The 25021-nt window shown below is 44.4% G+C and overlaps 1 protein-coding gene across 1 annotated transcript; it reads left to right on the forward strand.

Moving 5' to 3' along the window:
* Positions 1-23222, forward strand: Mto1 (mitochondrial tRNA translation optimization 1). Its single transcript, XM_036193754.1, has 12 exons — positions 1-289; positions 1330-1529; positions 1602-1719; positions 5853-6142; positions 9615-9727; positions 9823-10013; positions 10316-10446; positions 12639-12843; positions 13320-13491; positions 16467-16585; positions 20611-20771; positions 22858-23222. Exons 1-12 carry the CDS (start codon positions 76-78, stop codon positions 22972-22974), a joined length of 2031 nt encoding a protein of 676 aa, XP_036049647.1. The 5' UTR covers positions 1-75; the 3' UTR covers positions 22975-23222.
* The last annotated feature ends 1799 nt before the right edge of the window (positions 23223-25021 follow it).

Here is a 25021-nt window from a genome sequence, read left to right on the forward strand (position 1 = left end):
GACGCAGGGCAAGATGGCGGCGCCCAGGCGGCTCTCCCGGCCTTAGTTGTTGCGGGTTGTCTGTCCTCCCTCGGCATGTTGCTTCTCCGAGGTTGCGGCCGCTGGGCCGCGGCGTCCCTCGGCAAACGCTTGCCTTTGCCTCGCCTCCGCAGCGACGGCGCGGCTCCGTGCCGCGCGCACTTCGATGTGGTGGTGATCGGAGGGGGCCACGCGGGGACCGAGGCGGCCGCCGCCGCCGCGCGCTGTGGCTCGCGGACTCTGCTCCTCACACACCGCGTGGACACGATCGGTGAGGAGGAACCCCCCCGCGGCCTCGGCCGGCCTGGGACGCAGGGGTGGCCCGCGGCGGGGACCCCGCATCGGACCGAGCGCGGGCCGGGTTGCGGTGGACGAGAGTGGTGGGTGCCCGGGGTGAGGGAGCCGAGGACTGACAAGCACGCCGGGTCGTTGGGTTAACCTTCCCGGTATTCTCACCTCAAAGGAAGGGTGAATTAACGTGTTCACACCCGTTGGCGTAAGCGACACAGTGCGTTCAGCCAGAGCTTGTCAAGCCCTTGTGGGAAACGGCGCTTCTCGTTCCGTTCTGTATTTCCCTTGAGAGTTTTGTGTCTACGGTTTGTTGATGATATACCCGCGGTAGCGTACGCGCCACTTCATCTACTCATCACCGAATGAACACTAGATTGATCGTGTTTCTTGGCCCTTGCAAATAGTGTTGTATTAAACATAGGAGTACACTTGTCAGTTCAGCCAAAGGTTTAAATTATCTTGGATGGATACACACACACACACACACACACACACACACACACACACACACGTCGTGCTTTATTCCATCAACGCAGTAGGATTTGTTTAAAAACAGTTCAGAGGCTGTTAGTAATTCTCATAAATGCATCTAATGAAAACAATCCTAATTTGAAATGATAGGGGGTTGTTGTTTGTTGCAACACTGTCTCAGTACCTGGCTGGTCTGGCGGTCTTGCTTCGAACTCACAGTGATCATGTGTCTCAGCCTCCAGAGGGCTGAGATTTAAGGTGTGCCCTATTACCCCGGCCAAAATGATTGTTTTATGGAAATTTGTTACAGTATCAAGAGTTCCTTTGCTTCAAGGAAGAAAGATGACTTTGCCTTAGGAAAGTTGAGTCCCTCGGGATGCAGAGAGCAAGAATAATTAACTCATACTCTGCTAATTCCTCCTCTCTTTGAAGTTAGAGGAGAAAGTTTTTATTGTAAATGAGGGCCAATTACCTGTAGGAACAGCTCCTTATTAAATAATATGTACAAGGTACTCATTTATTTGCCATGATCGTGTCCATTCTCTTTAGGTCAGATGTCCTGTAATCCTTCCTTTGGTGGCATTGGAAAGGGGCATTTGATGAGGGAAGTAGATGCCTTGGATGGCCTGTGTTCTCGAATCTGTGATCAGTCTGGTATACATTACAAAGTATTAAACCGGCATAAGGGTCCCGCTGTGTGGGGGCTGAGAGCGCAAATTGATCGGAAACTTTATAAACAGAACATGCAGGTGAGCAAAGGTGGGGACAGGAAGGACTGGGCTTCTCCAGCTGCTGTTTCAACTGGCATTCTCCCTTGACAGAAGGAAATCCTGAATACGCCCCTGCTCACTGTCCAGGAGGGAGCTGTAGAAGATCTTGTTCTTTCAGAACCGGAGCCTGGATACGCCGGGAAGTGCCGGGTCAGGGGTGTTATTTTGGGTACGTACTGGCTAATAATGCTCATCCCAGCACATCAAACCCTGTGAGACATTTGCTTTAGAGGAGAGTGTGGAGATGTTTTTCCTATGCCAGGAAATTCTTGTTTCCTGTGCCTGGATAAGGAAAAGTATGTAAACAGTCTTGTGTCTCTACATTTTGACCATCGTGAATCTCAGTCAAATTCTGGGTTCTTCACTACTGTTTTAGTGTAAGACTCCAGAGCCTGCGTATTTGTATCTTTTGTCCAGGCTCTTCTATCATAAATTTGTTTCTATATTTGTTGTTTTATGTGTGAGGTGCTTGTGTGTGGCGGTAGAGGACAGCTTTTGAGAGTTGGTTCCCTCCTTTCAACATGTAGGTGCCAGAAACAGAATTCATGTCATCAGGTTTGGCAGCAAGCATCTTTACCCACTGAGCCGTCTTAACCATGTCCCCCTCTTTTTAATATCACACACACACACACACACACACACACACACACACACACATCAGATTCACGTGCCTCTACCTCTTCAGTGCTGGGATTGTAGGCATGTGCCATCGGGTCTAATGTGTGTAGTGCAGGGGATGGAACCCAGGGTTTGCGTGTTAGGCGGACCCTCTGCCAACTGAGCTATGCCACCTGTCCCTGCCTTCCTCTTTGTTAGGGTCACTGTTGCTGTGACGAAACACCGTGACCAGAGACAAGTTGGGGAGGAAAGGGTCTATTTGGTTTATGCTTCCATATTCATAGTCCATCGTTGAAGGATGTCAGGACAGGAACTCAGACAGGGTGGGAACCTGGAGGCAGGAGCTGATGCAGAGACCATGGAGGGGTGCTGATTACTGGCTTGTTCCCCGTGGCATGCTCAGCCTGCTTTCGTATAGCACCCAGGGGTAGTACCATTCACAGTGGTCTGGGCCCTCCCACATTAATCACTAATGAAGAAAATGCTCTACAGGCTTGCCCACAGCCAGATCTCATAGAGGGCATTTCCTATTGGGGTTTTCTCGGATGGCTCTAGCCGGTGTCAAATTGGCATGAAATTAGCCAAGACAGTTCTTCAGCCTCAGTCTTTTTGGGTTCTCTAATTCCTGAGCCTTTGCAAGGAGAAACTAATTCAATTTTCCTGTTTTCTCCTTTCCCTATATCAGTTACCATTCTGCCAGCTGCTATCTAGCATTCAGAAGTACAATAAACTTTTTTTTTTTTTTTGAGTCAAATCTCCCTGTGTAATCCAGGCTAGCCTCAAACTCACAAATCCACCTGCCTCTGTTTCTCAGGTGTTAGGATTAAAGGCATGTGCCACCACACATGGCCTATTTCATAGATTTTTTTTTTTAATTCCTTTAAGTTTCCAACAGTTTCAGAAGGGTGAAGAAATCATGTCATGTTTAGCTAGAAGTCTAAAATCAGCTAATTTTCTTTTTTCTTAATGTTTATTTGTACGTATATGAATGATTGCCTCCATGTATGTCTGTGCACCACATGCCTGCCTGGTACCTGCAGAAGCCAGAAGAGGGTGTTTGATCCCTTGGAATTGGAATTATGGACAGTTGTGAACTGCCATGTGGGTTCTAGGAATTGAACCCAGTTCCTTTGCAAGAATAGCCATTGCTCTTAACTGCCGAGCCATCTTTCCAGTCAATAGTTTTCTAAACCTTCACTAACTGCACTGTGCCCATGTGATCTTAGGAACATGTGTTTACTTTTGGGGGGGGAGGGGTTGTTTGTTTTGTTTTGTTTTTTTTTTCGATACAGGGTTTGTCTATGTAGTCCTAGCTGTTCTGGAACTTGCTCTGTAGACCAGGCTGGCCTCAAACTTGCAGAGATCTGCTTGTCTCTGCCTTCTGAGTGCTAGGATTAAAGGCATGCACCACCCCCGCCCAGTTGATTTTAGGAATGTGTGAATTCGTAATGAAAAACATCATGTTTTCCCTACTACATTTCTTAATTGTGAGATTCATAACATATATTATTCATGTGTATGTGTGCGTGTGTTCATGCATGTGTGTGCTGCCCGCTTGTGAGCAGACAGTTCTCTCCTCTCACCATGTGGGTTCTGGGGATCAAGCTCAGGTCATCAGGCTTCATAGAAGTGCCTTTTTGTCTGATGAACCATCTTGCCAGCCTCCTGAGTTGCTTATTTTTGGAAACAAGTGCCTCTCACTGATCCTGGAGCTCACTGATTCAGCTAGCCTGGCTGAACTTTCCTCATCTTCTCAATGCTGGGGTCACAGACACCGACCACTGTGCCCTACACACTCAGCTTTCTTACTCATTTAAAATTCTTTGCCTGGTCTGGAGAGATGGCTCAGAGGTTAAGAGCACTTCCAGAGGTCATGAGTTTAATTCCCAGCAACCTGCATGGTGGCTCACAACCATCTGCAATGAGATCTGGCGCCCTCTGCTGGCCTGCAGGCAGAACACTGTGCATAATAAATAAGTCTTTGCAAAAAAAGAAAAGAAAGAAAAAAAGGCTTTGCCTTGAGTGGAAGGTGGAGAGACCTTTACCTAAAGGCAAAGCTTTCAGTTATAAGTTGGATACTTTCTAGAGATTTTTCTAAGGGAATAGAACTGGAGTGTTTTGAGGTATACACACACACACACATACACACACACACACACACACACACACACACACACAGAGTAGCCATGAGGTAGTAGGTATGTTAACTAGGATTATATGAGTTATTACATAAGGTGGACTGTACTTAAAAAAAAAAAAATAGTACTTCAGCTGGGTGGTGGTAGCACACTCCTTTGAGTTAGAGGCCAGCCTGGTCTACAGAGTGAGTTCCAGGACAGCCAGGGCAATACAGAGAAACCCTGTCAACCTTCCCCCCCCCCTCAAAAAAAAAAAAAGAAAGAAAAATGTACTTTATTGCTGGGTGGTAGGTAGTACACATACTTTTAATCATATCACTCAGGAGGCAGGGGCAGGCAGATATCAGTGTGTTTGAGGCCAGCCTGGTCTACAAAGCAAGTTCCAGGACATCCAGGACGGTTACACAAAGAAACCCTGCAAAAAAGGCATAACACAAAACGTCCAAGAAATTTGGGACACCATGAAAGACCAAACCTAAGAATAGGGATAGAAGAAGATAAAGAAATACCTATGAAGATACAAGAAGCTTACAGAACACCAAATAGGCTGGATCCAAAAAAAGTCCCCTTGCCACAAAAAGTCCCTGTCTCGACGAAAGAAAGAAAAAAAACTTTTGATTTATGAAATAAAAAAAATTACCTATTTATGAAAAATAAATTTGTTCATATTTTAATAAAGTTTTTTGTGGTGATAGTGGGGTTTTTTTTGGCAGGGGCGGGGCTTTGTAGACCAGGCTAGCCTCAAACTCATAGAGATCTGCCAGCCTCTGCCTCCAGAGTGCTGAGATTAAAGGCATGTACCACCACGTCTGGCTGCACTTTAATGAGATTTTTAAAAATAACTACAGGAGCCGGGTGGTGGTGGTGCACACCTTTAATCCCAGCATTCAGGAGGCAGAGCCAGACAGATCTCTGTGAGTTCGAGTCCAGCCCAGTCTACAGAGCAAGTTCCAGGATAGGCACCAAAACTACACAGAGAAACCCTGTCTCAAAAAAAACAAAACAAAACAAAACAAAAAACAATAATAATAACAACAACAACAACAACTACAGGGGCTGGAGAGATGGCTCAGGGGTTAAGAGCACTGGCTGCTCTCCTAGAAGGTCTGAGTTCAATTCTCAGCAACCACATGGTGGCTCCCAACCATCTGTAATGAGATCTGACGCTCTCTTCTGACATGCAGGCATGCATGCAGATAGAGCACTCATACCAAAAAAATAAAAATAACTACAAAGCTGGGTGGTGGTGGCACACACCTGTAATCCCAGCACTCAGGAGGCAGAGCCAGGCGGATCTCTGTGAGTTCGAGGCCAGCCTGGTCTACCAAGTGAGTTCTAGGAAAGGTGCAAAGGTACACAGAGAAACCCTGTCTCAAAAAACCAAAATAATAATAATAATAATAATTACAAAAATTCTCACATTTCTAAAGATAGGAAGTTTTTCTGTAATTCTGATATAAAATTCTGATATTCACATTCTATTTTGTTCTGTAGTAACAATCAAAATTAGTTACTATTTTATGTTGTTTTTTTTCTAATCATTTAGCAGACGGAAGTACAATTTATGCAGAGAGTGTAGTTCTGACAACTGGGACATTTCTGAGAGGCATGGTCGTAATTGGATTGGAGATGCAGCCTGCAGGACGTTTGGGGGATCAGCCCTCTATAGGGTTGGCTCAGACTCTGGAGAAGTTGGGGTTTGTGGTAGGAAGACTGAAGACTGGGACCCCACCCCGACTTGCCAAAGAGTCCATTAATTTCACCATTCTAAACAAGCATACACCAGATAATCCATCCGTACCATTCAGCTTCCTCAGTGAAACAGTGTGGATCAAGGTAAGAGTTTATGAAAACCTAGTTTGATAGCTGGTGCTGGCTATTTACAGCAGGAGGTATCCTAACAAACTCTCTCTTTCTCTTTTGCTTTCTTTTAAATTTTGTTTAGTTTTTATTTATGTGTATGTATCTATGCGAGGTTGACTGTGGAGGCCAGAACAGAGTGTTGTAACACCCTTAAAGCTGGACTTAGAAGAGATTGTGAGCTTCCTATTCTGGGTGTTAGGAACTGAACTCTGGGCCTCTGGAAGAGCAGAAAGCACTCTTAACCACTGAGTCATCACTCCATCCCCTCCTCTTTTATGTGTGCGGGTGTATTGCCTTTGGGTGTGTTCATGCATCGTGTGAATGTCTGGTTCCCAAGTAGGCTAGCAGAAAGTGTTGGATCACACAGAACGATAGTTACAGAGAGTTTTGAACTGCTGCATGGGTGCTGGGGATCAAACCATGTCCTTTGGAAAGCAACTGGCATTCTTAACTGCTGAACCATACCTTCAACCCTCCATCTTTCTTTCTGGTTTTGGTGGGTTTGTTGTTGTTGTTGTTGTTGTTGTTGTTGTTGTTGTTTTGAGACAACACGGTTTCTTTGTGTAGCCTTGGCTGTCTTAGTCAACTAGGCTGACCACAAGCTCACAGGAATTGGTTCTATCATCTACCACATGGGTCCTGCAGTAAGTCATCAGCCTTGGCAGCAAGTGCCTTAACCTGCTGGGCCATTTAGATGGCCCAACACTCTCTGAATTATGTTTGTGGGTTTTTGGAGGGAGGGCGTTTGGGTTTTGTTTGTTTGTTTGTTTTTTGGAGGGGGGCTTGTATTGAGTATTGAACCTAGGGCTTTGCACATACTAGATGAGTACTCTGTCTCTGAGGTATACTCCCTGTCCCCACTTGTCCTCCAAGTAGAAAAAGTAAATATAATGAATGTTTACGATTAAGGATTAAGGGCTGGAGAGATGTTTTAGTGGTTAAGAGTACTGCCTGCTCTTCCAGTGGACCCCTGGTTCAATTCTAAGCATCCACATGACAGCTTACAACCTGTAAGTTTGTAAGCTATAACTCCAGTGCCGGGGGATATGAGTCACCCAATGGACACTGCATGCATGTTATACACAGGCATACATTCAGGCAAAACACTCATACACATAACATAAAAATAAATCCCCCTATGTGGTGGTGGCCCACAACTTAAATCCCAGTATTCGGGAAGCAGAGGCAGGCAGATCTCTGTGAATCTGGTCAGCAAATAGAGTTCCAGGACAGCCAAAGCTGTTACACAGAAAAACCCTGTCTTGAAAAACCAAAAGTAAACAAATCTTTAAAAAAAAAAAAAATCAAATTGGGTATTAGTAATTGAGGTCCCAGTGTCTTTTAAATTTCCTGATGTGAGTAGCTCTAAGTATTCTATTGCTCTGAACAAGTCATATTTATCTCTGTGTGTGTGTGCTCAAGCTGTGGTGTGTAGTAGAGATCAGAGAACATTTTGTGGGAGTTCATTCTCCCACCACGTGGTCAGTGGAGTTGAAGTCAAGCATCGGGATAGTGTCTTTCCTGCTGAGTCGTCTGGCTGGCCCACTTGGATGTTTTTGCTTAGTAAGATGCAGCTTAGGATGCCATTTCCTCGACATACTACTTTTAACATTTTGGAGACAGGGTCTTGCTTTGTGTCGCCAACTACCGTCCCATCCACAGTCTTCCTGCCTGTTCCCCAAGTGCTTTACTTTTATTGGGGTTAGTTTGGGTGGTTGGGGATGTAGTTTAGTGGGGAGAGTGCTTGCCTAGCATGATGCATTCCTCAGCATGACTAAACTTGTCGTAGTGGTGTAGATCTATAATCCTAGCCCTTGATAGGTGGAGACCAGAGGCTCAGAGGTTTAAGGTCATTCTGTGCTACATAGTGAGTGTGAGGCCAGCCTGGGCTACATGAAAGCCTATATTTTTTTCAGGTTTAAAGCATCTGCAATGTAATCCTAGCACTCAGGAAGATTGGTGAGTTTGAAGCCTGCCTACACTACTTTGTGAGACCCTGTCTCAAAAATATTATTTCACAAATCTAGGAACTAATGTAATGAATTAAATTTAGATACTATTGTGTCATTCTTTTTTTTTTTTTTCATTAGTTTTTTTGTGTATATGCATGGGAGCACAAGTGCCTGTGCATATGAGAAGCATCAGGTAATTCTAGAACTGGGGTTACAGGTGGTTGTAAGCCTCCTGATCTCTATGCTGACAACTGAGCCCTCTGCAAAGCAACAGTGCGTGCTTTTTACTGCCCAGCTGTCTCCGTCCTCTCTCTACCAGCCTGTTTGGAGACAGAGTCTCACTGTGTAGCTGAACCAAGCTGAACTTGCTGGAACTCAGGGATGTGGGAGTTACTACTCCTGGCGTCTTTCATTCCTCCTTTCTTTCTTCTAGTTTAGTTTAGTTTTGTTTTATGTAGGTTATCACTTTGTAGCCCTGGCTGGCTTCTAACTATAGACCAGGGTAGCCTTGAGCTCTTGAAGATCTACCTGTGTCTACTCCAGTATTAGATTAGAAACATGTGCCACTATACCTGGCTGTTTTACACCCTAAAAAATTTTTGTTTATTTGTTTGGGTGGGTGGGTGGGTGCCCCTGTGCTATGACGCCCATATGGAGGTCAGAGGACAGCTTGAGAGAGTCAGTTTTCTCCTATCATGTAGGTTCCAGGGATCAAACCCAGGTGATTAAGCTTGGTGACACATGCCCTTATCCCCTGAGCCATTGATTGACTGACTGATTGATGCAGGGGCTCACTCTGTAGCCCTGACTTAGCCAGGATTAAAGGTGGGTGCCATCATGCCTGGCATCCACTGAGTCATCTTGCTGGCTCAGTTTCATTACTTCTTGGTGAGTTTTAAGACATTTATAGGTAACATTTTCATGTCTTTAACAAGGAAAAGCTCACACCATTATCACAACGGAACTTTGTTTGGCATTGGGATTTTCATGATAGGATCTTGCTATGTAACTTTAGCAGATCTTCCTGCCTCACCTTCCCAAGTGCTGGGATTACAGTTGTGAAGCACTTTGCCCTACTAAAACATCATTCTTTTTTTGTGTGTTTATGTGGGTTGTCTCAAGACAGGGTTTCTCTGTATAGCTCTGACTGTTCTAGAACGCTCTCTGTAGACCAGGCTGCTTCAATTTAGGTTCATCTATTGGGTTATATGTTTACTTTTGGCAAGGATATTTAATTATGCACAAATTTAATGTGTGCTAAAGTAAGTCATGTGTAGGTTTTATTTGAATAAGAGGCAAATCAGTAAGTAAAGAAGCAAAGTAATATTATATGCCAGCCATGGTTACCCACATGCAGTCCCAGCTGTCAGGAGGTAGGGCAAGAGAAGAGCTTCTCTTCACAGAGAGTTCAAGGCCAGTCTAGGTTACTGGAGGCCCTGTCTCAAACAGACAAGCAGGTGAAATCTGTGTCGTGTGTGATTATTGTTTTCTAGCCAGAAGATCAGCTGCCATGTTACTTGACTCACACCAACCCCAGAGTGGATGAGATTGTCCTTGGGAACCTTCACCTGAATAACCATGTTAAGGAGACTACAAGAGGACCCCGGTAAGGACTAGAAGTGAGTGCTTAATCACTTTAAGGCATGAGGTAAACTTTTTGTTGTCATTGAATTTACTTTAAATTTCAATGTCTTATTCTAGATACTGTCCCTCTATTGAATCAAAGGTTTTACGTTTTCCAAACCGTGTACATCAGGTTTGGTTGGAACCGGAAGGAATGGATTCCGACCTTATCTACCCCCAAGGGTTATCTGTTACCCTACCAGCTGAATTACAAGAAAAAATGATAACATGCATCAGAGGCTTGGAGAAAGCCAAAATGGTTCATCCAGGTAAAGAGGGTCTCAGGCATGCTTCAGAAAGCAGTGAGGTGGTCTGCCTGCTTCTGTTATTGCTTAGTGCTCCATAAAATAGGCCAAAGCTGGACATGTGACACATCTCTGTAATCCTAGCACTTGGGAAGCTAAAACAGGAAGCTTTCTTCAAGTTTGAGGCAGAGTATGGCTACATAGCAAGACCCTGTCACAATCTGTATTAGTAGATGAAGCCCAGCATCTCTACATCTTTGTGTCTCCTCTTTGAGGCGGGGGCAGCTCTTCTGACTTACTGTGTGAACAACTTGTTGTTGGCCCAGGCTATGGTGTTCAGTATGACTATCTGGATCCCCGGCAGATCAGCCCGTCCCTCGAGACGCATTTGGTTCAGCGGTTGTTCTTTGCTGGACAGATCAATGGAACCACTGGCTACGAGGAAGCTGCAGCTCAGGTGAGATTGGTTTTGTTTTGCTTAAGACAGTGTCTCTCTGGGTAGTGTTAGCTGTCCTTGAACTCACCATGTAGAGTAGGCTGGCTTCAAACTGACAGAGATCCACCTGCCTCTGCCTCCCCAGTGCTGGGATTAAAGACGAGCTCCACCGTGCCCAGCTCCAGGAAAGAATTTATTCAGATGGTACTATAAACCAAAAGAGACCACTTCATTAGGGTTCTTTCTTTAGTGTCTGTTGTTGATTATACAGATCTTGGATGCATCAGGCTAAATGGATATAGCTATTGTATATAGTGCATTGTTTTGTTTTAAAATAGGGTTTTGCTTAGGCTGATCTTTTGCTTTGTTTTGTTTTCCAAATAGATTCATGTAGCCCAGATTGGCCTCAGACTTGCTATGTAGCTAAGGCTAGCCTTGAAACTCCAATTCTACCCTCACCTTCCAAGTGCCAAGATTACACGTCTGCTGTGCCTCCTAGTGTTAAACTATAGACGTGTGCCATGTTGCCCAGCTTGTGGGGGATGATTTTGAAAGCACTTACAGCTAGTTTCTGGGTCCCAAGATCTGCTAGAATAGTGAGAAAAAAAATTACGGAATTGCTTCTGAAGTGTAGAAACAAGCATTTTAATTCTTGTAAGATTTCTGAAAATTATGTTGTTATTATTATTTTGGCTTTCTGTATTAATGTGTGTGCACATTTTTGCATGTAGAGGCCAAAGATCAAAGATCAGCATTAGATATCTTTCTTAAGTGTTCTTCACCTGATTTTATTTTTAATTTCATTTTATATGTATGAGTGTTGTGTCTGCGTGTATGTCTATGTACCACCTGTGTGCCTGATGCCTGTGGAGGCCAGAAGAGGGCATTAGATCTGAAACTAGAGATACAAATGGTTGTGAGCCACTATGTGGGTGCTGAGAGATCAAATCTGGGGCCTCTGGAAGAACAGTTTTAACTGCTGAGCTGTTTTTCTAGCTCCTTTTTTTTTTTTTTTTGAATGATGGGAAGGGAGTATGTGCACATGAATGCAGGTACCAGAGGATGACAGGAGAGGAGTTCTCTGGAGCCGAAGTTGTCAGTGGTTGTGAACGGCCCAGCATGGGTACAGCAAACCCAACTTGGGTCCTCTGCAAGAGCAGTACAGGCCGGGCGGTGGTGGCGCACACCTTTAATCCCAGCACTCAGAAGGCAGAGCCAGGCAGATCTCTGTGAGTTCGAGGCCAGCCTGGTCTACAGAGTGAGTTCCAGGAAAAGTGCAAACGTACACAGAGAAACCCTGTCTCAAAAGACAAACAAACAAAAAAGAGCAGTACAGACTCTTAACCTCTTGAGCCCCGTGTCCAACCCCTCCACGTTATAATGTGAGGACAAGCTCTCACTGCGCTCACGTTAGGCTACACTGACTAAGCAGTGAGTTGCAGTGACCCAGCTGTCTCTGCCTTCTCAGTGCTGAGATTACAAGCCTGCACCACTGTGCTCTGCTTTTCCATGAGATCAGATTAAAGTCCTTATGTCTTGGAGGCATTTTATGAAATCTTTCCCATAATATTCTTTACCACTGTCTTGGTCAGTGTTCTGTTGCTGTGAAGAGACACTGTGACACAGCAACTCTTAGGAAAGAAGGCATTTAATCTGGGCTGTTTTACAGTTTTCATCTTTGGGCCTGGGGGTGGGCATGGTAGCAAGCAGGCAGACACAGTGCTGGAGAAGAAGCCGAGAGGTCTATATCAGGATCTACAGACAGTAGGAAGAGAAAGATAATGGGCCTGGCTTGGGCTTTTGAAACCTCAAAGCCCACCCCCACATCTATTCCAACAAGGCCACATCTTCTAATCCTTCTCAATTAGTGCCACTTCCTGATAACTAAGCATTCAGACTGGGGGCTCTTATTCAGACCATCACACATTTATATTCCTTATGAGCTTGCTTTCTTCCTACCCTGTGTGTGTGTGTTTTGGTTCTTTGAGACAGGGATTCTCTGTGTAGATCTAGCTATCCTGGAACTCATTCTGTATGTGGACCAGGCTGGCCTCAAACTCACGGAGATCTGTCTGCCTCTGCCTCCTGAGTGCTGGGATTAAAGGGGTGCACCACCATACTACTCTGTATGTTTTTTCCCAGGTAGTATGCTAAATAGAATAGCTATTTGTTGAGTTCATAATGGCCTCTTAAACATTCCAGTCCTCTTATAGGGTGTGATAGCTGGGATCAACGCCAGTCTTCGGGTCAGTCACAAACCACCCTTTGTGGTAAGTCGCACGGAAGGCTACATAGGAGTCTTGATTGATGACCTCACCACACTGGGCACCAGTGAGCCATACCGCATGTTTACTAGCAGGGTAGAGTTCCGCTTGTCACTGCGCCCGGATAATGCTGACATCCGCCTCACATTCCGAGGTAATTTTTTTCTCCCAAGACAGGGTCTTTGTGTAGTTTTGGTGCCTGTCCTGGATCTCGCTCTGTAGACCAGGCTGACTTCAAACTCACAGAGATCCATCCATACCTGCCTCTGCCTTCTGAGTGCTGGGATTAAAGGCGTGCGCTGCCACCGCCTGGCTCCCAAGGTAATTTTTAACAAAATCCTCTGAGGTATTGCACTGCTTTTTGGGTTATTGGTTTATGTTGTTGCTTTGAGGCAGGATCTCTTACAGTGTAGCTAAGGTGACTTTGGATTCCTATTCTTGACTCTACCTCTCAAGTAGTGGGTGGCTACTACATCCTGCCTTGGGAAGGGGAAGTTGGGGTGAAGGGCTGTTGAGACAAGGTCACCATGTATAGCCTGGCCAGCCTTGACTGACTGTCATCCTGCCTCTAAGTGCTGCCACACCCTGCACTCTGTTGTCCTTCAAAACTTCTTCCTCTTCCTTTCCTAGCTCATAAGGACGCCGGCTGTGTGTCCCCACAGCGATATGAAAGAGCATCATGGATGAAGTCTTCCTTAGAAGAAGGCATGTCTGTGTTGAAATCCATCGAGTTTTCAAACTCCAAGTGGAAAAAGTTAATTCCACAAGCCCCTATAAGTATTCATAGAAGCCTTCCTGTCAGGTATGATTGTCAATATAGACTTTTCTTAGTTTTTACAGAAAAATGAGATTTCAGAGAGACATCATATATAGGCCCCCTACCTACACATTTTAGATGAATACAGCTTTCTCATAGCTTTTCAGTAGCCTTTAGTATAATTTATCTACCTATTCAATATATATAAATACTTAAGCCATGTATGACATTAATCACAGCAATTAGGAGGTAGAGGCAGGGATCAGGAGCTTCAGATCTGGGCCAGAGTTACAGATGGTTATGAGCTGCCCTATGTGTGCTGGGAATCAAACCCAGGTCCTCTGGAATAGCAGTCAGTGTTCTTAACCCCTGAGCCATCTCTTCAATTCTTAATATTTTGTATATCTATAATTTCTTTGTGGTTCCCATTATGATTTTTTGGTTTTCCTCAGTTTTAGAGGCTCCAAACCAAGAAATAGAAAGACCCATTTTCTTTGCTAGGCTCAAACCAATTAGATTGATACCATCTAATACATGGACTGTATAAAAGAAAATCATTTAATTAAGAAAAAAATTACCCAAGCATAGTGGTCTTTAATCCCAGCACTAGGGAGGCAGAGGCAGGTGGATCTCTGAGTTCAAGGCCCTCCTGATCTACAGAGTGAGTTCCAGACAGCCAGAGCTATACAGAGAAACCCTGCCTCAAAAAAAGCAAAGCAAAACAAACAAACAAAAAAGCATAATAGTTTTTTCATAGTATTATATACTCTAAATGCTTACTTGTATTTATATAAATTTTGGGGGGGTTGCGGATTTAGCTCAGTGGTAGAGTGCTTGCCTAGCAAGCACAAGGCCCTGGGTTCAGTCCCCAGCTCTGGCAAAAAAAAAAAAAATTTGAAGGCTCATGCCAAGTTTGAGATTTCCCTTCCCTCAGTTTGGTTATATGGCCTCTGTATCTAAAGGACATTCATAGAGAACACTTTTGCTCCAGGAAAAAGTGGGGTGTGTCTGTTGTGTAGTTCAAGCCAGCCTTAAACTTGTTCAATCATCAATAGGATGAGCTTGAACCCCTGATCATCTTGCCCCACCCTCAAAATGCTGGGACAGAAATAAGTTCTGAGGACCTTGAATAATATAAAATGTGTGTATTTCACCATTCCCCCCACCCCCACCCCCACCCCCACCCCCACCCCCACCCCCAACCCCTGTTTGGGAAAAAAGTGATTTAGATAGGAGAGGGGCAGCATCAATAATCTTGTACTTTACGTTGTGCATACCATGATGGCATTGATATTCTCCCTCTGTGGCAGTGTCTGTGGTAGCTCTTAGGATGTGATAGTGCTCCCGGTTTCTGTTGTGGTATTGTATTTAGTTTTGTTTTGGGGGTGGCTGGCCCAAACTTTCTCCATGGCTGACAGCTACTTTAAGCTCCTGGCCCTCTGCCTACATTCTTTCATGGCAGAAGGGGCAGACAGGCTCCTAGAAACCTCTTCTATAAGGGCACTAATCCTTATGGCTGGCCTCACCTCTTTATAATAATAGCATATTAGTTATTAGGACCCAACATACAAATTTGGGGACACCACATTATTACTGCTGCAATCAATATATTTGTTTAGTAGCTCTATTAATCAGTTTTATGGTATAATAAAATACCTGAGGCTGCATATTTTATTTTTTAGAAGGGTTTATCTGGCTACCAGTTTGGAAGCTGAAAGTTCAAGGTTGGCAGCTTCCTCTCTTTGACCTCTGCTGAGGGTATTATGACCGATTGGATCTCTTCACAGTGGCAAGAGTACGTTTCACTTGAAAATAACCCATAAGGGACTAGAGGGGTGTCTCTTAGTTTAAGAGCATGTGCTGCTCTTCAGAGACCACATAGATAGATAGGAAGCCAGAGTCTAGGCATCAGGCTTGCTCTTCGGACAAGTCACTAGTGTGAGCACTAACTTCATGACAGGGTGTTGACCTCTTCTGAAGAGCAGAGACCTAGTTACTACTGGTCATAGTCCTTCCTCTTAAAGGGTGTCCCTCAGCAGTGTGACAGTGACTGCACTTCCAGAGCATGAGCCTTTGAGCAACACAAACCAAATCTGAACCCTAGCGTGCAGAAGGATGGCTCACTCATAGTACACTGAACAAGACTTAGTAGTTGTGAACCATGTTCCCTGTTCTCTGGACATGACAAAGTCCTTGCTAGCAGAGGATATTCTTTGTAAACAAAAAAGAGGACAGCAGCCTAAAACAAACCTTAACAACAGTATAAGTCTGATGATAGGACATCAGGAAAGCAATACTTTTGGATGGGGGTTTTAAGCTGGGGTTTCATGTAACCCAGGCTGTCTTCAAACTTGCTGTGTAACAAAGGCTGGCCTGGCACACCAGTGCTCCTGCCTCTGCCTCTCAAGTACTTGGATTATAGGCGTGCATTACCAGGCCCAGAGGGAATCAATTGCTTTTTTTTTTAATGTGCATTGGTGTGAGGGTGTCACATCTCCTAGAACTGGAGTTACAGATAGTTGTGAGTGCTAGGAATTGAACCCAGGTCCTCTGGAAGAGCAACCAGTGCTCTTAAACACTAAGCTATCTCTCCAGCCCCAATTCTTTTTTTTTTTTTTTTTTATGACCTACTTTGCAGATGCTACACTTTTTACTTATTTATTTCACAACAGGGTCTCTTTATTCCTGCCTGGTTATGTATAGTAGGCTGGCCTCAAACTCAGAGATCCTTTGCCTTTGCCTCCTGAGTGTTGGGATTAAAAGTGTGCACTACCGGAGTTGGGGATTTAGCTCAGTGGTAGAGCACTTGCCTAGCAAGTGCAAGGCCATGGGTTCGGTCCTCAGCTCTGGCAAAAAAAAAAAATTGTGCACTACCACTGTCCCAATGCGACTGTACGTGGGAAAAAATTAAGAGCCTCTTTTAATTACTCTAATATTTAGTATTATTGTAAAGGATTTTGTTCCTAGTTTGCCTTACAGAATATGGATCCTTGTGTTGATAAAACTGTTTACATTGGCAGTGCTCTAGATGTTCTTAAGTATGAAGAAGTTGACATGGAGTTACTAGCCAATGCTGTTCCAGAACCCTTGAAGAAGTATACTACTTGTAGAGATCTGGCCAGAAGACTGAAAATAGAAGGTAAAAGAGAGTTGTTTCCCTTAGATGCCTGTATTCTCTTTTCTGTATAAGCAGACTATGATGCGAAGTAGACCCACCAAGAGCACTGTTTGCTGAGCATAGTGGCGCATGCCTGAGGATAACATGGGCTTCGAGATTTTATATGTTTGTCCTCCAGTAGAAACCAAGCAGTTGGAAAGGGCACAGAACGGGATGATTATGGGAACGGTAGGAAAAGTTGGATGATATTATGCTGTTTATGCAGGAAAAGACCTTAAACTCCTTGGGGAACAGCCAGGGTGGTGAGGATGGTGCATTCTGTCCAGGATTGGTGTTCTCTTTCAATCCCACAGCAATCTGTCAGCTGTCTATGCTTGGGCTGTGTGTGTAGAATGACCCATGTGTTGCCTGCTATTCGAGTATGTCATTTTTTTTAAAGATTCATTTATTTATTATGCATACAGTGTTCTGCCTGCATGTATGTCTATATGCCAGACGAGGCCACCAGATCTCATTGTAGATGGTTTATATGGTTGCTGGGAATTGAACTCAGGTCCTCTGGAAGAGCAGCCAGTGCACTTAACCTCTGAGCCACCTCTCCAGTCTCCCCATTATGTAATTTTATAAAAGGCTAGTAATGAAAGCAAACTTACCAGAAATTCTAGAAACATTTTTCAAATGACCCAATATTAAAACATTAAATTTGGGGCTGGAGAGATGGCTCAGAGGTTAAGAGCACTGACTGCTCTTCCAGAGGTCCTGAGTTCAGTTCCCAGCAACTACATGGTGGCTCACAACCATCTGTAATGAGATCTGGTGCCCTCTTCTGGCCTGCAGACATACATGCTGTATACATAATAAATAAATTAAAAAAAAAAAAAAACATTAAATTTTATTTTAAAGTGACACAGATGGGCCTGGAAAGATGGCTCAGTGGTGAAGAGCATATGCGCTCTTCCAGAGGACCAGAGTTCAGTTCCCAGCACCCACATCAGGTGGCTCGCAACCACCTGTAACTTTAGCTCTAAGGGATCCACAGGCACCTGCACTTGTGCATACACGCCACAGACACACACACAGTTAAAAAATAACTTGTAAAATCTTAAAGAACAAAACTCAGATCACTCAGTACTAGTGACAACACACAGGAAGAGCAGACTCTGTTTCACCGCTGTGATTTCTCTGCTGAAGAATTTCTTTAGTTATTTAGAGTGTGGTGCTGCAAACAGCTGCTTAGATTACATATCTTAAACTTGGTGCACAGCTTGACTTTGTTCCGTCAATATTAGGTTCCAGTTAGCATAGTCCAGAAGCATTTATCATTCACTTGTTTACAGGAAATAATTCAACCGTGACATAGCTGCCCCTGCTCTGCAAAGACGGCTTATAAAAAACGCCAGCGCCCACTTGAGGTTTGAAAGAGACCACTTTGGGTTAAAGTACAACATATGTGGGAAATTTTCAAGTTGCTTCTTGAATCTCCCCAACCTGACAAATGTCTTTTAATCTTTTTCTCTTTAATTTTATTTTTATTTGCATTTTTGTGTTTGCGTCTGTGTGTGTGTGTGTGCGCGCATGCGCGTGCACAGAAGGGCAGAAGGTACTCATGGAGGGAAGAAGGGGGTGTCAGATCCTCCTGTAACTGGAGTTACAGATTTCATTTGTGAACTACCTGATACAGATGTTAGAAACCAAAGGACCCTCTACAAGAGCAGAAAGTGTTCTGAACCACTTTCCAGTGGTTTGTTTGAGACATGGTCTCATGTAGCCCAGGCCTGCCCAAACTCCTAAGCAGATGAAGATGACTTTGAGCTTTTAGCTCCTCTTGCCTCTGTCTCCTAAGTGCCAGTGTACACTGCTGTTCCTGGTTTTGTGCAGTGGTGGGATGTGATGGCTAATATCAGTTGTGAACTTGACATGATTTAAAGTCACCCTGGGACACAAGCGTGCCACACAAGCCCTCTGCCAGCTGAGCTCCATGCCAGCCCCTACACAAGATTCTTGAGGGCAGAAGTCAGTGTCATATTGTATTATCTTTCTTGTTATGCAATTTATATTTGAGAGATTAAGTAAATGTGCCCTGGCCATATGCAAGATCTCAGCTATCCCATGTATTAACATAGTTAATATGTAACTCTTGTTGCTGTGACAGAGTGCCTGTCAAGATGCCACTCAAGGGGCTGGAGAGATGGCTCAGTGGTTAAGAGCACAGGCTGCTCTTCCAGAGGACCCTTGTTCAATTCCCAGCACCCACATGACAGCTCACAACCGTCTATAACTCCAATTCCAGGGCTTCTGACACCCTCATACAGACATACATACAGGCAAAACACCAAATAATATAAAATAGAAATAAATTATTTTTTTAAAAAGCCACTCAAGGAAGGGTTTATTATACACGCAAAGGCCAGAGAACCACCTGGAGTGTTATTCATCCAAATGAATGAATTCTGGCTCGTGACGGGAGTTCATCCTGGAGGGAAAGGTAATGAGAGCAGCCAACCTGTGGTTTCCCAGAGACAAGGCAGCCACAGTTCATCCACATTCAGGAAACAGAGAGGCCAGCACTCAACTCCCTCTCCTTTTTAAAGATTGATTGATTTATTTCACATACAGTGTTCTGTCTACATGCCAGACAGAAGAGGGCACCAGATCTCATTACAGATGGTTGTGAGCCACCATGTGGGTGCTGGGAATTGAACTCAGGACCTCTGGAAGAACAGCCAGTGCTCTTAACCTCTGAGCTACCACTCCAGCCCCCCCCCCCCCCCCCGTCTCCTTTTAAGTCCAGGGCCTCAGCCTGTGGGATGGTACCACATGCATTCAGATGGTTCTTCCTTTTCATCTAAACTGTTTTGGAAACATTCTGACAGACATACTGAGTCATTTCTGTAGTGATTTTAAATCTTGTCAAATCGGCCGGGGGCGGGGGTGGGGGGTGGCAGGTGGCGGCAGCGGCGCCCACCTGTAATCCCAGCACTCAGGAGGCAGAGCCGGGCGGATCTTTGTGAGTTCGAGGCCAGCCTGGTCTACAAAACAAGTTCCAGGAAAGGTGCAAAGCTACACAAAGAAACCCTGTCTCGAAGGAAAAAAAAAAAAATCTTAATCAAATTGATGATCAGTATTAGCCATCACATTCCATTATACCTTGAGGGCTATTTGTGAATGAATCATAAGATTGTGCCAGGTGTAGTGAAGCATTCCTGTGTAATCCCAGCACTTGGGAGCTGAGGCAGGGGTTGTAAAAGGTCTTCCTGGCCAACTTCGTGAGACAATGTCTAAAAAGTATAAAAAGGGCTAGGAACATACTCAGTAGTAATGGTAGAGTATGTGTCTTCCTGCCTAGCGTTCACGATGCTCTGAATGTCCTGGGCTCAATTACCAGTACCAAAAACAGACAACTTTGTTTTCTTAAGTTTTGACTTTATTTTTCTAATAGGATGCATGACAAAATAATTGCCAAGCTCTCTTTATAACATTACTTCTCAATGAAGACCTTAACTAATTGTTATGTTTGCCAACCAAGAAACACCACTTCTAAAAATTATTGCTTTGGGGCTGGGTAGTAGAGCTACTTGTCTGGTGTGTATAGGCCATGGGATTAATTCCTGGGACCACACACATATGCATGCACTCAGCTTCACATGAAAATAACTTAGAGAACCATTTTCATCTTTAGGACTTAACATTTGCACAGACTAGAAAGTCAGAATCAGCTGGGCATGGAGGCAGACCCCTATAGTACTACTGCTTTGGCAGTGGAATCCAGATGACAATCAGTAGTTCAAAGTCATCCTTAGCTATATGTAGTTCATCTGCATGATAACCTTCAGTTTCTTCACCTCAAAAAGGAACACCAAGTAGGAATTCAAGGTCATCCTCACTACACTGCAAGGTTGAGGCTAAAAATACAGATTATCTACCCTACCTGTCTCCAAGTATCAAGTATTGAATGAGGTGATGCATGCAGAAGCTGTTTGTAAAGAGTTATACAAGTATCGTTTGTTAGTGTAAATATATGTGTCATAATTCTTTTTTTTTACTAGCTACTTATGAGTCAGTCTTGTTGTATCAACTACGAGAAATAAAGGAGGTTCAGCGAGATGAAGCTCTCCAACTGCCACAAGACCTAGATTATCTAACAATCAGGGATGTGTCATTGTCCCAAGAAGTTCGAGAGAAGCTACACTTGAGTCGTCCACAGACAGTAAGCAAACCAGCAATGGGAAAAAGCAAGTTGTAAGCAAAGCCAGAAGGGGCTAGTGTTTTTAATCCTGACTTAGAATGGTCACATGAGTGATCTTGAGAAACCGAATCTTGAGGCTGGAGTTCTCGCTGCTCTTGCAAAGGACCCTTGCAACAGACTCCAGTTCCAGGGGATTTGATGCCCCCTTCTGACCTCTGACGGCACTGCATGTACATGGTGTGCTTACATACATTCAAAAACACTCACACACACACACACACACACACACACACACACGTGACGTTAATCTAAAAAGAACATTTTCTTGAAAAAAAAATTTAAGACTGGGTTTGATTGCATTTATGCTCTTATCCTGACCATGTGCTAAAGCATCAGTGCACACCTCTTACCGTGTGACCACTGAGGCAGACAGTTTAATATAAGCATAAAATTTTATTTCTCACCAAAAAACAAAACTGGTTTTGTCTCTTTCCCAGTAATTATGAAAAGCCAGTAAGTCTGAGCTAGAGGTGGAACTTGGTGCTTCCTCTTCCCCCACTTTCTCCCCCTCCTCGCTCCATCGGGAGATTATGCCTGGCTTGAACTAGATAGGTCTGTTGTGTTCTGAGAACACCGCTTCCTTTAAGTCAGCCACTCCTAGCATCTTTCCATCCCTCTTCCTCAAAGATCCCTGAGCTTTGAAGGGAGGAGTGTTGGTGCAGATGTCTCGTTTAGGGCTGAGCACTCACGTCTCATTTTCTGCATGTTGACCAGTTGTGAGTCTGTTAATTGCCATCCATACCACATATTTTCTTTCTTTAAAAAGAGCCGGCGGTGGTGGCGAACACCTTTAATCCCAGCACTTGAGAGGCAGAACCAGGTAGATCTCTATTCGAGGCCAGCCTGGTCTACAGAGCGAGTTCCAGGACAGGCTCCAAAGCTCCACAGAGAAACCCTGTCTTGAAGAAAAAAAAAAGGGGGGGGGGGAGATTTGTTGTTTTATGAGTGTTTTCCTTGAATGTGCTTATGTATACCACGTGCATGCCGGATGCCTCTGGAGGTCAGAAGAAGGTATCGGATTCGGATCCCCTGGAACTGGAGTTATGGGTGGTTGTGAGCCAGTCACTGTGTGGGTGCTGGGAGTTGAATTCCGATCCTCTGCAAGAGCAGCAAGTGCTCTTAATCAGTGAGCCATCTCTTCAGCCCTCCCACAGATCTTAATGGAAAGAAAAAGATATTATGTTATGGGTATGGGGAGGAAGGTGATTAGACAGTCTTCATAGCCTAGGCTGGCCTTGAACTTGAGATCTGTCTTGGTCAAGACCTGGAAGTGTTTGTTTGTTGAACCATGGTCTCCCTATGTGGGCAAGCTAGCTTCAAACTTGCAGTTCTTCTGGCGTGATGCCCCCTGAGTGCTGTGATTACATGCATGTCCAGTTTACTTTTGATCTTGCACGCACTGTTTTAACTTCTGAACTGAAGACATGTCATATTTCCATTGTCTGCTTTACAAACTTACTTTTAATGACCTTTAGATTGTTTATGGTATGAATATTTTACCTGTGTGTATGTGCACCATGTGCATGCCCAATGGAAGACAGATGTAGAGGACAGTGGATCCCCTGGAACTGGTGTTACAGATGGTTATGAGCTGCCATGTGGATATTAGGAACTGAACCTGGGTCCTCTACAAGAGAAGCAAGTGCTCTTAAATGCAGAGCCATCTCTCCAGCCCTCAGATTTTTTGAGGGGAAGAAGGAGGGGGGATTTTTTTCAAGACAGGGTTTTTCTGTGTAGTCCTTACTCTGTAGACCAGGCTGGCCTGGAACTCAGAGATCCACCTGCCTCTGCTTCCAGAGTGCTAGGGTTAAAGGCATGTGCCACCATCACCCAACTCACAGATAATTTTTTAATAGCGGGGTGTGATGGCACCTAGCTATCAACTTGGGAAACTGAAGTGAAGGAAGATCTTTCACCCCAAAGTTCCAACCCAATCTGGTCAGTGTGGCCACACCCCAACTCAGAATCTGTACTGTAAAGAGATTATGAAGAGAACAGATTGGATGGGACATAGCTCACTTTGGTGCTTTTGTCATTTTATTCCTAGATTGGGGCTGCCAGTCGTATCCCTGGAGTGACACCAGCTGCCATCGTCAATCTGCTCAGATTTGTGAAGACCACTCAGCAAAAACAGGCAGAAGTAATGGAGCACCAAACCAATTAGTGCTTATGTGGGATACAAAGAAACTGTAACTTCCATTTCAGAGGACTTTAGAAGCAGCTTAGAGAGTATAAAAGGACACGAAAATAACACCTGGGAGAATAGCATTTTTAGATTTGTCTTTGTAAGACAAAGATTACAGTTGTGCATTTTTATGTATCTAGTCAAAATTGTTAAAAACAATGTATTCTTGTCTCTGGGGCTTTTTTGGTTTTTTTGTTTGTTTTTTCGAGACAGGGTTTCTTTGTGTATCTTTGCACCTTTCCTGGAACTAACTCGCTTTGGGGACCAGGCTGGCCTCGAACTCACAGAGATCCACCTGCCTCTGCCTCCCGAGTGCTGGCATTAAAGGCGTGCACCACTACCGCCCAGCCTCTCTGGGGCTTTTTACAGTAAGCTTATTTCTACATGCCATATAGCATTCATCAGAGGTTAATAATTACGTCAAAACTAAGCCTGAAACTGAGGGGTGATACAGATTTTAAGTAATCCATCTTTTAAAAGGCTGAAGCAGACCAGGCGAACTCTGTGAGTTCAAGACCAGCCTGGTCTACAGAGCTAGTCCAGACAGGCTCCAAAGCTACAGAGAAACCCTGTCTTGAAGAAAAAAAGAAAAAAAAAAGCTGAAGCAGGACTGGGTATTGATGATGCACACATTTAATCCCAGCACCTGGGAGGCAGAGGCAGGTCGATCTCTTGAATTTGAGGCCAGCCTGGTCTGATCAAGTTCCAGGCAGCTAGGGCTTCACAGAGACCCCCAGTCTTGAAAAACCAAAAAAAGAAAAAAAAAAGCCTGAAGCAGGAGGATCAGGAGCTCAAGATGAAATTGGCTACACAATGAGACCTGGTCTCGAGGAAACAAAGACAGCCACTTGCAAAGCCTGTGCTCCTTGGCCTGCCCTCTTTTGTCAGTTATGCACAAGAGCTTTCCCTGACACTGGACTGTCTCACTTGTTCTCTGAAGCTCTGCCATCCCTGCCTGCTTTCTTTTAACCACATGTATTTCTTTCTCTCTTCTCCAGCTCCCTCTTGCTGGCAGCTGCAGACATTTACAGCTTGCTTGTCCAGTTTTTTTTCTCAAACTTTAGTAAAATTGTCCTTGAGTTTTAGAAACAAAAAGTATTCAGGGGCAGGAGAGATGGCCCAGAGGCTTGCTCCTCTTGCAGGACTGGAGTCTGACTCCTTCTATCCACATCAGCCTGATGCTTGTAACTGCAGTTCACGGTGTCTGATGCCCTCTTCTGGCCTCCGCTAGTACCCAGACCTTCTCTGTGCCCCTCCCCAAACAAAATCTTTGAGGGAAGTTTGCACTTTTCCAGTTCAGGCTCTTCAGGAACAGTTACTGTGTAGACATTGCCAAGTCTACAACCCCACAGATATAACCAGTCCAGAAATACCATCAAGAAACCCAAGTGTAAAGATAAATCTCAAGGGGGCTGCTCCAAATACCTGATGAGCATGTTAGTTTGTCAATAAGTCAGGGGTGCTGAAGTCATTGAGGCCTTTTTAAAAAAAAAGTCTCCAGAAGAAGGCAAACAATGCAGTCAGTGAGTGGACATCAAGGCCCCAGAAGGCCTGTCTGCTAGTGTGGAAATGGATGAATTAATGTGACAACCCCATCCCCATATTGTGTGGGAGTGGCTAGTGTCCGATGTTTTTACAAGTAAACAAGACGGAAAAACTTGAGAAAGAAAAAAAAAACAGATCAGTTTGTAGATTTGCTACTCATAAGCCCATGTGTAAAGTTAATTTAGAATACTTTACTCAAAGTACACCAAATCACAGGCTTAACCTTGTCTGCTTGCTGTAGGTTAGGAAGCTAGGATAAGAAATGAAGACTGAGCTGGGCAATGGTAGCACACACCTTTAATCCCTGAGTTCAAAAACAGCCTGCTCCACAGAAGAGTTCTAGGACAGCCAAGGCTACACAGAGAAACCTATCTCAAAAATCCCCAAAAAGGGTTGGGCAGTGGTAGCACATGCCTTTAATCCCAGTACTAGGGAGGCAGAGCCAGGGGGATCTCTGAGTTCAAGGCTAACCTGGCCAACA

Source organism: Onychomys torridus, chromosome 7 (assembly GCF_903995425.1).
Source record: "Onychomys torridus chromosome 7, mOncTor1.1, whole genome shotgun sequence".
In the NCBI taxonomy this organism is placed as follows: domain Eukaryota; kingdom Metazoa; phylum Chordata; class Mammalia; order Rodentia; family Cricetidae; genus Onychomys; species Onychomys torridus.

Coding starts and splice junctions, on each gene's coding strand:
- Mto1 (XM_036193754.1), top strand. CDS start 76: ATGTTGCTTCTCCGAGGTTGCGGCCGCTGGGCCGCGGCGTCCCTCGGC. Junction 290..1,329: donor ACACCGCGTGGACACGATCG/GTGAGGAGGAAC, acceptor CATTCTCTTTAG/GTCAGATGTCCTGTAATCCT. Junction 6,143..9,614: donor GTGAAACAGTGTGGATCAAG/GTAAGAGTTTAT, acceptor ATTGTTTTCTAG/CCAGAAGATCAGCTGCCATG.